The sequence below is a fragment of the Theobroma cacao genome, chromosome 5, assembly GCF_053813885.1.
Source record: "Theobroma cacao isolate CCN51 chromosome 5, ASM5381388v1, whole genome shotgun sequence".
Classification (NCBI taxonomy): Eukaryota; Viridiplantae; Streptophyta; class Magnoliopsida; order Malvales; family Malvaceae; genus Theobroma; species Theobroma cacao.
The window spans coordinates 38988910-39001746 of NC_142643.1; the positions used below are offsets into that span (position 1 = coordinate 38988910).

Sequence of the window (12837 nt, forward strand, 5' to 3'; positions counted from 1 at the left end):
ATCTTATTTTGCTTTAAAAGTGATTTAGTATTATTAAAATTAACAATTAATACAATAATTCATCTCAAAAGAAAATATAAAATCATAATATTATCATAAAAATTATCTGATAAGTAATTTTCCTATCATGTTACGTGAACTTTTACTTTGACTTTAATATTTGATAAGTGAACTTTTACAAACACAAACAAGGACAGAGGCAAAAGCACTAGGGTTGGGAATGCATGAAGACTAATATAGTAGCTTCATCAGATTATTAAATCAATAATTTCACTGTGCAGGACTTTAGCTTAATAACCTTTAAAGAGAACTGTTACGAAAAGAATTTGAATATCATGCTGACAAATACAACAGTGATAAAGTATAAAATATCAAAGATGAAAAATATAATTAAAAATATAAATATTTTTAATTCTGTTTATAAAATTAATTGTTCTATTTTTAAAAATACTGCATATAATTATTCTTTTTGACCCAACATAGTTACAATTTTTTCGTGACAACAGGCGGAGAAGGCCACTTGCTATTATAATTTATACGAACGTGAGTTACACATGGTCAAAAGTTTCACTTGGTTCAACAATTAGGGACGGCTGTTTTTGCTTTCAATGCGATCACGTGGACTGGGTCGACTGGGTCTCAAGTTTTGTCGGCTGAAGCTTTTTTCAAGTTTTAGGCTTGAAAGAAAATATGGAGGGGGTTATGCATGTATTTATTAATTTTTTGATAAATTTAATCAGTTTAATTTTACTTGTTCAACATCTTTAATGAATCTATTAATTTTAAAAGAAATATTCTCATCCTTTCATGAATCTAACAGTTTTTGCTTTCAATGTTGTCAATATCTTTTTGCATATGTATGAATATATTATTATATTTAACAATGTGATTTTTCAAAAAAATATAAATTTAACATAAAGTTGTAAAAAAGTGTAATAATTAATAATTATTATAATGGTATAACTTGAGGAACCCACTATTTTGTGGCCGACATTAAAAGAAATAAAGGTTCATACATAAAGTAATTATGTGCTTTTGCAAAAGAAAATTGTGAAAGTCAAGTTTAAAGACCTGATAATGTGAAAACAAGACTTTCCCTCGGCCCTACTTCTGCTTCCAATTATTTTATTTCTAACTTCTTTGTTTTAACTATGTATTAGAAACAATGTGTACTAGATTTTAGATATCGGATTCTCCCTTTACGTCTATTTTGTATTCAAGTGTAGATGTAAGTCCTACTCTCTTATCTCGACCTAGACCTCCCATAGCTCTTACGAATAAATAAAATTTCACTTTCATCAACAAAAAATAAAAAACTTTTATTCTTCACGAAATATTAATCAGGACTTTTAAAGATTAGTCTAATCATGACATGCTAATTTATTGTAATGAATTTTTATTCAAGTTAATATTATACACTATTACTTCTATTCATACCAAAATGATTGGTTTTTATATTTTTTTATTATTATTTTTTAAAAATCATAAACATGTTAAAAAAATATAATTTGTAATTTTTTGAAATAAAAATGTTTAAACATATTTTTTTACAAAAAAAATTTTATATAATATTTTAAAAATAATTATTTAAAATTACATTTATTTGATAAAAAATCAAATAAGAAAAAGTATAATGTAACGAGGGTACGTTCTTCAAGCCTTTTATTAGAGAAGAAACCAATTTTAAGTCACGATCATGCTTTCATTATTTTATATTTAAATTTTTATGAAAATGTTAATTATATTTTCTTTTCAAATATATGAATAATGTATAGTGTTATATATTTTTTATATATACTTATATACATTTTTTAAAAAAATTAAGCTTTTATTAAAGTATAGTCAATGGCCAATTAGCCATTTGGCTTATTCAGTACAAAGGTAAGAAAGAACAGGAGATAAAAAAACCCACTGATTTCAACTAATCTAGATTGTGAGGCTGTCTAGATTCCGATTTGGGACATATTCTCTGTTACAAGCTCTCTAGATTTTACATATTAGTCTCACTACTCATCCAAGGCTTAAATTGTCCAAAGTCCCTCGCATATGCTGCATGGTTGTGCTGTCCAAACTCCACAATTGATGCGGTATGCTATTGCCTGTCCGAACTCTACTTTGGATGCACATTTTGATTCAATAAAATAACATTTTGATTATTAATATTTATAAATATTATATATTTTAAACATTCAATCATTAAAAAATAGTAAATTTTTCACTCGGTACTTCACATTAATATATATATATATATATATTAAAAAAATTATTTATTTTTGCTCATAGTCATAAATTGAGACATAGTTTAGTAATTTATTAAGTACATGAAAAACATAGGAGGGTAAATAACCCTATAATATCTAGAGAATTTAAACTTAACATGTACAGATACATTCGTTGATGCATAATAAATTCTAACTAATTAACCATGTTGTCCGAATTTAAACAATTAGTTAAGTTCGAACAATTAGTTAACTAATTAACATGTCCAGGTACATGAAATCAGCCGTGCGTTGCACATGGACCGCTTTGCACCCCTTCTCTTTGCTTCAACATCTTTTCTTTCTATTTATCTGCTCTCCACATGGTAAACCGTGACCTCTTTGCACCCCCTTCACTTTCTCTCTCTTTGCTTCGACATCTGTTTTCTTTCTCTCTCTACATTCCACTTGGTCAATTCTGAAAACTCCCATTGGGGTTTTCTTTTAAATATATTAGACTATTATCCTTATAAACTCAACATAAAATGATAAGGTATCGATAATGCAATTAAATTCAGAACTCAGTAAAATAAAATCTATCTTTAATAAAATATTTTTAAGTATTTAGAAATATCTCCAATCCATTGCTCTAATATCAAATCTTCACCTAAGATCTACGGAGTATAAATCTTGCAAACAAAATACTTATATAGAAGGATAGATAGAAAGTAAATTTGAGAAAACTAATATTTAAAACAATATTAAAAATTTGAAGTTTTGAAAACAAATTTGAAATAGAAATATTGAAACTTAAGAGCAAGAGAATAAGAAAATTTGAAACTTTTATTTCAGAAAATCTTTTACAGAGAAATTCATAAACCTAGCTCTGCCTTCTTCAACACAAGGGAGTCGCCTTCTTACATGATAACAATATTGAAAATTGTTACAAAGTTTCATTAAAATTTCGATAGTTTCCATTATCTTTTTGAATTTTGACGAAAATGCCTTACAATCTTTAAACGTGCTTCGTTTGCAAGTTTCTTTTTTAATTTTGTTGAAGATGTTGTACAACTTCGCAGATGCGCTTCATTGTCCTTTTGACATCTTGATGCACCGTTAGTCTTGTGGCCCTGAGAATCAAGTGGCTTTTTTTAGGAGTCATGTGCCTTCTGACATGCTTTTGCGAAAGATGCTTTTGAAAGTGTTTTGTGTTTTTTTTTTTTTTATTATTATTATTAGAGTGATGGCTCGCTTCACGTGGATGTTAAATTTTTTGTTAAAAATAATTTCAAATATGCTAATGTTGATTGATCAATTAATTAATATATACTAATGTTGATTGATCAATTAATTAATAATTTCAACTATTAAAGACGACGGTCTTGAAACGGTATGGTGATGCAATGTGATCTATAGTACCGATTGTTCGTAGAGGAAAAAAGCTTAGTTTATTGTTGCAGGAACTTCAACTCCTGCATGAACAGTGGGCAATAGGAGGCAGTTTATTAGCAATAACTGAGTAATCATTCACTAACAAAGAGCAGAAAAGGATTGAAAGATAAATCATTTTAATTAAAAAGGAAAAATATCCAAAATAAATTTAAGAGACATAGCGCATTTTATTTATTTAACTGTTAACGTTTCGGTTGAGAAATTTTAAATATTAATATGTTATTTATAATTTAATTATTAATATATAAAAATATTAATATTTTATTTATTGATTTAAATATAATTATAATTAAAATATTAATTAACTTTAATTAATTTTTAAATTTAAAGTATTAATTTTTTATAATATATAATTAACAACTTAAACTTTTTATTTTAAATTCTTTTTTACAATCATAAGGGATATTTTGATCCTTTCAATTTTAGAGACTATTCCCCCAACTATGAAATAAAAAATATCATAAAAAGTTTAATTAAATTTTGATTTTTGGTGATTTTAAAGAATAGATATTTCGGAAGATATTTGCCAATCAAACTATGGAAAAAAAAATTTATGGGTGGAAAGTAAAAGGAAGTGAGAAGCCGACAAAAGAGAAGGGAACGAAAAAAAGAGCAAGCGAAAAACAAAGAAAGGGAAAAAGATAACAAATTTGAAGCATTAAGTTATTGCCAATTGAAGTGTGAAAAAAAGACTCAACTCTTTATTGTATCTTTCTTTCTCTAGAATAATCTATAACATAAGTTCAACGAGACTTTCAGAGTTAACCAGGTGGAGGGTCGAGAGAGTGAAAGGGAAACGATGTTAAGCAAAGAGAGAAAAGAGAGGGGGCGCAAAGGGGTCAAAGTTAACTGCGTGAAGGGTAAATAAAGAGAAAGAGAAAATAGTTAAAGCAAAGAGAAGGGTGCAAAAAGTCCGTGTGTTGCACATAGATAATATTCTAATTACATTTAATAATAAGCCCTCGTTGATAATATATGCATCACAAACCATCGAATTTTATTAAACAAAAATATAATATATTTGTCCAAACTAAAAGGAAAAATCAAGTTTTCCCATTTTTGTTAAATGTTTTATCGTTTGACTGTAGAATATCATTTTATAAATAACTAAAAATAAATTTTTTAAAAAAATTTAAATAACTCTTTAAAATTATAAATATTTATTTTTAAAAATTTTTAATTTGTAAATTTACTTATCAACGAAACGACACTTTGAGGAATGTGAAAGGTTTTGGGTTTTTTTTGAAGAAAAGCGGAGGAACGCTTTGAGGTGGAGGACATGAGAAGAGAAGGAAAACAACAAAGCAAGAGGAAAACAAAGAAGGTCGGGTTAAACAACAGGGCAAGCTGTACAGCACTGACTCTCACACCAGAGCGTTGCATCATGTATCAGAATCATAGGTCACCCAAGGCACAACAGGATGATGACGTGCATCAAATAAAACACATGGGGTCGGGGCCACTTGCTCAGTTATTATTGTACTACAAAGTTTAAAACGGGAGAGCTTTTCTTTCACGTGTGAACAGTATACTGATTGTTCAAAATAAAGAAAGACTTGACCAAAAGTCTTCGTTTTTAAGCACACGATTTCCATATTCCCTTGTGATGCAATGCAAGTCTTCATTTTGTATGGTCTCCAGTGAAAGTTTGATCCTCTCTGTTCTGCTTCCATTTGCTTTCCTCTCTGACACTCTCTCACCAAGCTTTTTCATGACCGTTGAATGTGTGCTGACTACTTTGTACATTATGGCGTGCTCGATTATTTTGTGATAAAGACAAGACGGGATAGTTTTCATTGACGTGTGCAGACTGGTTTTGTCCATTTATAAGGGAAGACTTACCAAAAGTGAGTCTTCATTTTTACCTTATCACTAGAATGGTGCCGCGCTTCGGGTGGGTGCTGAATTTTTTATTAAAAATAATTTAATATTATAAATAATAATAATAATAATTAAAAAAAATAATTTAAAATTTTAGAAGATTATAAATAATAGTTATAATGATAGTTTAAAGATAATTATTTACAAAAAAATTTAAAATATTTTCTCTTCTCTTATTAAGCAAAATTTTTTATTTAAATAATTTTTTTGAAAACATTTAATTTTTTAGATCTTAATATATGCTAATATTGATTTAATCATATTTTGGTAATTACATGATTCTAATAGTAAAATCAAATTCATATTGTGAAAATATAATATTTTAAAAGTAATTATTGATAAGCTACATAATAGATACAATAAAATTATTAGAATAAAATAAATATTTTTTGAAAGTCAAAATAAAATGAATATTAATTATACTAATTAATTTTTTTGAGTTTTAATGATGAAATTTTCTAAATGATCTTCAATTTTAATTAATACTTTTTATCTTTACCTTTAAAATTATTTAAAATTAATCCACTTTATGATTCCTATCATGCCTCATTAAAATTTAAAAATTTATTTCAATTCAAATTTGAATGAAATCTGCAAATATTCACCACAAAATTTTATTTTATAAAAAATATATATTTCTTAACACATGAAGCACTGTTAGCTTCAATTTATTATAAACCAAAACACCATCACTCAATGGAAAAAAAAACCTCTTCTAAAGCTAAAGAAAAAAAATCCCCTGTTGATAATCTTAATGTAACTGACTCTACTAAAATCATTTCAAAATTCTTTTTAAATTAATTATTTTAAATTAACTACATATTAATAAAAAAATTATAAACGTAGTCAAATGTGGAAGCCCCTTTTATCCTTCCTTTTGCTTATATTATAGATAGGAAATATGAGTCATACATGGTCAAAAGCTTGACATAGTTCAAGAATTATCTTTGTGGCCGACATTGAAAAACTAAAGGTTCATGGAAAAAATAGATAAAGTAATGTGCCCTTGAAAAAAAAATAATTGTGAAAGCCAAGGTTCAGAGAATTGATAATGTGAAAACAAGACTTTCCCTCGGCCCTACTACTGCCTCCAATTATTTTATTCCTTCCTTTATAGTTTTAACCATGTACTAGAAAACTATATGCAAACTAGATTTCAGATATTGGACTTTCTATATTGTGTTCAAATTTAAATGTTCAAATTTAAATGTTAAGTGAACTTTTACTTCGGTTTAAACTCATTAACAAGTCTTTCATTCTCTTCCTCCTTTGTGACCAAGGAATCTTTGTTTCATGCTTCACTGGATCAGCCTTTGAAGCTATGGGATTTGGATTTTCAATTGGAAACAAATTTCTTGCAGCTAAGTATCTGAGGATAAAAAAAAAGAAAGACTTAATCTCCTTTCTTGGTGGTTCGCTGATATGTTTTGTCAACTTAAAATTAATTGGTAAATGCAGAGAGAGAAAGAGAGAACTGAACAGGGTACGGGCTAGCAAACAGAGTTCAACAGCATGGTAGCACCCACGGTCTACACCTAGAGAGAGAAACTAAATCCCACAACTTATAAAATTTTAGGATGTTGTAAACAACTCAAGATTTCACTAATAAATGGTTTTTCAATTTTTTTCAAATAATTAAAAAAAACAATGAAAGAAAATACTAGCAAAACAGAGTAGCAACGCTCTCAGCTCATGTTTTGGAGGAGTTCATTTATCCAGAGCACTTTTATAGAGGCCTTAAAAGGCAGCAGAAGAACAATTTTTTTAGAAGTTCAAATAAAAAAATTTGTTGGGACATTCCAATCAAAAGTGGGCCCTGCCATTAAACAAGCTGATGGAGACCTCTCTTTGGGATAAGACGTGTTTGAAATATCAAGAGTGAAAATCAGAGAGAGATTCATACTACAGTATTCCAGGGGAATGGACTTATTCATAAGAAATGTGTATGCTACATCTATTACAACAGATAAAAGAAAGTTAACTTTAAAATTTTAAATATCCACGAATATTTATATAACAGTAACTCATTTACATTCTTAATAATTATTATTATCAATAATATTCTCTTTATTGCTTCGCATAATCAAGAGTTAGGTACGGAGTTATGTGTCTTTATGGCCCTTGTTGTATCTTGACATCAAGGTGAGAGTAAGGTGATCAAGACTATTTTCCCTTGAAGAAGTATTTGTCCACTCATTTGAAGAAAAGATCATTATTCTCTTTTCCCCCATTGTTGTTGAGAGCGCAGCAATGAGTAATAGGTTTGAGATTTCATCTTGGAAATTTTTTAGACTAGTGAGAAAGGGAAGGACCTGTTACGCCTCTTTAATTTTATTTCTTCCTCATCAGCTTTAAATCTAATATATTAAAACACCGCCATTTTATTCGTTCCTATATAACCTTGACTGACTTCATTTAACATACAATTTTGAGTATTTTATAATATTCTTTTACACTTCTAATTATACGTTATTAGCAATATTTTCTTATATTCTTAATTTGCTTATCTCTTAGAATTTGAATATATGTGTTTCCGTTTTATTCTTTGCTTATTTTCTACCTTATGATTGTAATATTTAACATTCTTTGTAATATATTTTTCTTTTGTTCAGATATATTATTACTATCAATTATTGTTTTACAACTTCTTGCAAAATAGTTTCCATTCCTTAGCAATAAAACATTGATGTGTTTTTATCTTGTTATGACTTCATGTTACGAGTTTTTCATATTATAATGCCAGGGTCATTTCAGTATCAAAGCCCTGTTTAAAAGAGCACTGTCCACTCCTGTTTCATCTGAACATTCCCTCTACTTCCGTCCTCCATTCTCTGTTTCTTCTTTCACTTGGTTGCAGTTTTGCTACTGGGATTACTTACATTACTCCCTGTTCAACAAAACCACCCCCGACCTCTCCTCCCTCCACCCTCCAATCTCTCCAATCCTTCTTTCTCCACCATAAGAGGACAACCAGGTAAAAATAAAAAAGAAAGGACTCTGTTGTGTGCATATTAGCATACACACCATCAAGTAGATGCAGATAAAACAAGAATATGTAATTTAAGACAAACGTCCATATAACTTAAACTGATTCTAAAAATATAAACTTATTGATTATAACTTCAAACTGAATTTTTGCATGAGCTGCATTTGTTCTTCTTGTCTCATAGTTAGATTCCTATACACTCAACTATATCAAATTTCAAAAGACTTGTCAATTTGTCATAAGAAACTGTTCATCCAAATATGTGGCATGTAATAGTGCTGTTGGTCTAAAGGATAGCATAATGTGTGAAGAATACAATTTTATGAAAAAAAAAAAGGAAACATAAACAAAAAAAATATTACGAAGAGCAATCTCATGTCTATGATAAAAACAAACAATATTATTTGATGAATCATGTCAATAAGAATAACAAAGAATATTATTTGATGAAGTTTATATTATTTAGAGAGAGAGAGAGAGAGAGAGAGAGAGTTCTCAAATGTGCAAGATGTGAAGATACGTAACATTAACAGGGTCTTGAGCAATGAAATTTAAAATGCAAGACTAGACAACAATAAGGGATCAAGGGTTTCTTTCTCTAGAGTGACATGCTGGAAAAAAGTGAAAAGTAATGGATGTACGATCTAAGAGGATACATGGAGGTCACAGCGGATCTTAAATAACATGAAGTCTTGCCTTAAATCTAAGAAAACATAATACAGGGTTCGAAAACAAAGCTAACAAATTTCAAGGGTAAAGTAAAAAACCAAGCCAATATTAATTATTGAAAACAACCTAAGCATTTAAGAGATCAAGGAACTCTTGAGCTCTATTTAACATATCACAACCTGCTGATTGAACAAAATTCTTTAAGACATATTAATTAATTCTGTTTGGCCTTCAGATTATGCATTTAATCAAGAATTAATTCTATTGGAGATGACTATTCTTTCAATTTCATTACCTTGTCACATTTGATGCGACCACATGATAACTCCAATCATTTTAATGAATATCATGTAAAAGTAGAATGTAGAAACGTATGTTCACCAAAAAAAAAAAGTACTAGCAAAAACATATTGCTCTATTGGACTTTAAATCCCTCAGGCATATGACAAGTTAGTAATACCTTTTTAATTAATGACAAAGAATGTGTGAATTAATAGTGAGATGTCAAGCATGTTGCACCATACGTAATATAGGAATTCTAATAAAAAAATGAGAGACTCGTTGCTTGCACATGATTTTAGTGGAAATGTAACGTTCGGGGTTGTGACTAGCATAATAATTTAAAAAATAAAAAAAATAGACACAAAAGAAACTTGAATGGTTTACCATCGTCCATTCAGGTCAAAAGGCATTAGGCAAGGTGGCTGGCATAAATACTGAACTGAGTATCTTGTAGCGTTAGGTAGCGAATGATGCGGTGGAGTGAACATTCAATTTACCATAGATGTCCTCTTGATTTCTGGAACCAGTTTGCTTGCATGTCCTACTTAAATTTCACCTTAAAGCTTTTCTATTCTTTTCTGGTACAACCTCAAAGCTATTTCGGAACCCAAATAATCATCTTTAAGAACTTTGATAAAATAACACATCTATAAACGTGATTAAACAATTAACGTAATTAAATCACTTGATCAAGGTATGATACCTTGAAATGTTAAGTGAAAAGAAACGTGTTTGGCACTTTGATCGAGGCAGCTTGTTTGTTATTTTAATTTGTAGGAAACACGAGTCATACATGGTCAAGAGCTTTACATAGTTCAAGAATTATTTTTATATATTGAACTTAATAATGTGTTAAATGAAGTTGTAAAAGAGTATAATAATTAATAATTAATCTATTTTCAAATACACAAGGTGCCAAACACTCTCTCTTTGTGGCCAGACATTGAAAAACTAAAGGTTCATGGAAAAAAATAATTGTGAAAGCCAAGGTTTAGAGAATTGATAATGTGAAACACGACTTTCCCTCGGCCCTACTTCTGCCTCCAATTATTTTGTTCCTTACTTTATAGTTTTAACCATGTGCTAGAAAACTATATGCAAACTAGATTTCAGATATTGGACTTTCCTTTGAGTCTATGTTGTGTTTAAATTTAAATGTTAAGTGAACTTTTACTTAGGTTTAAACTCATCAACAAGTCTTTCATTCTCTTCCTCTTTTGTGACCAAGGATTCTCTGACTCATGCTTTACTGGATCAGCCTTTGAAGCTACGGAATTTGAATTTTCAATTGGAAACAAACTTCTTGCAGCTATGTATCTGAGGATAAAAAAAAAAAAAAGACTTAATCTCCTTTCTTGGTGTTTCGCTTATTTGTTTTCTCAGCTTAAAATTTTTAATACTTGTTTTAGTTAACAGAAATTTCTTTTTAATTATTTTTATCCACTCATGTTGGTGGTCTACAATTGGTGAATATTTGATGAAATGGGTCGATGAGATGCTTCATTAGCGACACGGTTATCTCCTTATTACTTTTCTCTGTTAAATGTTTGAAGAACTGATTTAATTGAGGGCTTGAACAGTAAAGCTCTATTTTGGCTGGTTCTATTTATTTGTTGATTTGGCCATTATATGTAATTGGAAATGTGATGAACTGTGTCCTTGCATTTTTTCCCCAGGTTCATCATGGTGGAGCTGGAACTACTGCAGCTGGTCTCAAAGCTGCGGTAACCTGCTGTTCCCAAGATTATATTCCTCTGATCATTTCTCCAACTTTTTAAAGCATCTTTACTCTTTTATTCAGTGTCCAACAACCATTGTACCTTTCTTCGGAGACCAGCCTTTCTGGGGCGAGAGAGTGCATTCCAGAGGAGTAGGTCCTGCACCCATTCATGTTGAGGAGTTCTCACTTGAGAAGCTGGTTGCTGCAATAAAATTTATGCTGGATCCTGAGGTATGATGAATTCCCTACAGAATAAACTTTGAAATCTGCATGAGGTCTTATTATTATGAACTTTCCATTATATTAACCAGTTTTGGTTTAGGCATCAGCTTTGTATTTAACTTATAACTTTTTAGTCATTTTTATCTGTAAAAGAACAGCAGCCATGTGGTAAGGTTTCTATCTTGCTTCTTTTGAGGTTTTGGGAGGTTGACCCATTATGTGATGGTTTGGTTGCTTTATTAGGACCTTGAGGTCATGGGATTAAGTTTCAAAAAGAGTCTCTCTACAAAGCCAGGGTTTATGGCTACAGCTTTGTTCTGCCCTGAATAATTTGTGTCTTTTAGCAAAATTACCAGATTGCTTTACACACAGAAACCATATTGCCCTGCTTTAATTACTTGCTTTTTGCTTCAATGGAAAACAAAAAAATCAATGTTAGCATACAACAATAAAAATATGTTTGAAGAATTAAACATTTAGAGTGACATAAATCAAGAATGCCTTTATATTGTCATGCTTTAAGTTTTCCCCTGTAATCTACAAGCTCACCTTTAGCTTTAACCAAACACAATATTGTTTTTGTTGTTTGTTTTACCTTATAGCAAAAATAATTACAGAAAGAAAATAGTAAAAATGATGGCAAAATGGAGCAATGATGATATGGTCCAAATCCATGATGATGCAAAATCTGACAACTTTTTCCTTTTCCTTTCCACTAATGAGTGACAAAGCTGTTATTTAACAAATGATAGTGTTCAAATTTTAGGCAAGAAGAGACATTTCCCAACCAGCCAAAGAAAATGGGAAATTTAGAAAAAAAAAAAAAAAAACAAATTTAATTGGAGCTTAGTGAGAGGACATATGAACATATATGCTTAAGTATTTTCACCATGTAAGTGGTTTTGAGAGTAGTACATGGTATTCTAACTTTTTTGAATGTTGTGCCGAAGAAGTTAAACACAAATTGGTTTCATGCAGGTGAAAAGACGTGCTGTGGAGTTAGCAGAGGCGATGGCAGGTGAGGATGGAGTAGCAGGTGCAGTAAATGCCTTCTATAAACAATTTCCTGGCAAAAAGTCCAAGGATGAAAGCAAGGCAGCCCCAACTCCTTCAGGAGTATTTTCTATAAGACGTTGTTTTGGTCGCACATAACGTAATCTTCAAGCTTCTTCTTCAGCAGTTTGCACTTCCTTTAATGGAGTGAATGATTTCTTTTGTTGCAGAATTGCATTGCATCTTTGGTCTTTCCTTCCTTGGATGATTTGCAAATTACAAGCTTTTTCTGTCATTGCTCTAGACCGGTCAAATGCTTAGCCGGTAGTAACCTCTCGAGGGTGAAAATGCATGCAATGAGGGTATTTACGAATGTGAAAAAGTTTCCTTCCAATCCAAATTTATTTGAATAAGAATGTTATTTTACATGGTGA

General features: G+C 30.0%; 1 protein-coding gene across 2 annotated transcripts; it reads left to right on the forward strand.

Annotated features, from left to right (window-relative positions):
* Positions 1 to 10642: 10642 nt before the first annotated feature.
* Positions 10643 to 12831, forward strand: LOC108662155 (sterol 3-beta-glucosyltransferase UGT80A2-like). Of its 2 annotated transcripts, XM_088806734.1 has the most exons (4): positions 10643 to 10982; positions 11145 to 11192; positions 11270 to 11419; positions 12389 to 12831. In XM_088806734.1, exons 1-4 carry the CDS (start codon positions 10959 to 10961, stop codon positions 12560 to 12562), a joined length of 396 nt encoding a protein of 131 aa, XP_088662860.1. In that variant the 5' UTR covers positions 10643 to 10958; the 3' UTR covers positions 12563 to 12831. The 2 variants fall into 2 exon arrangements, with proteins under 2 accessions (XP_088662860.1, XP_088662859.1); XM_088806733.1 differs by having other exon boundaries at positions 10643 to 11192.
* Positions 12832 to 12837: the final 6 nt, after the last annotated feature.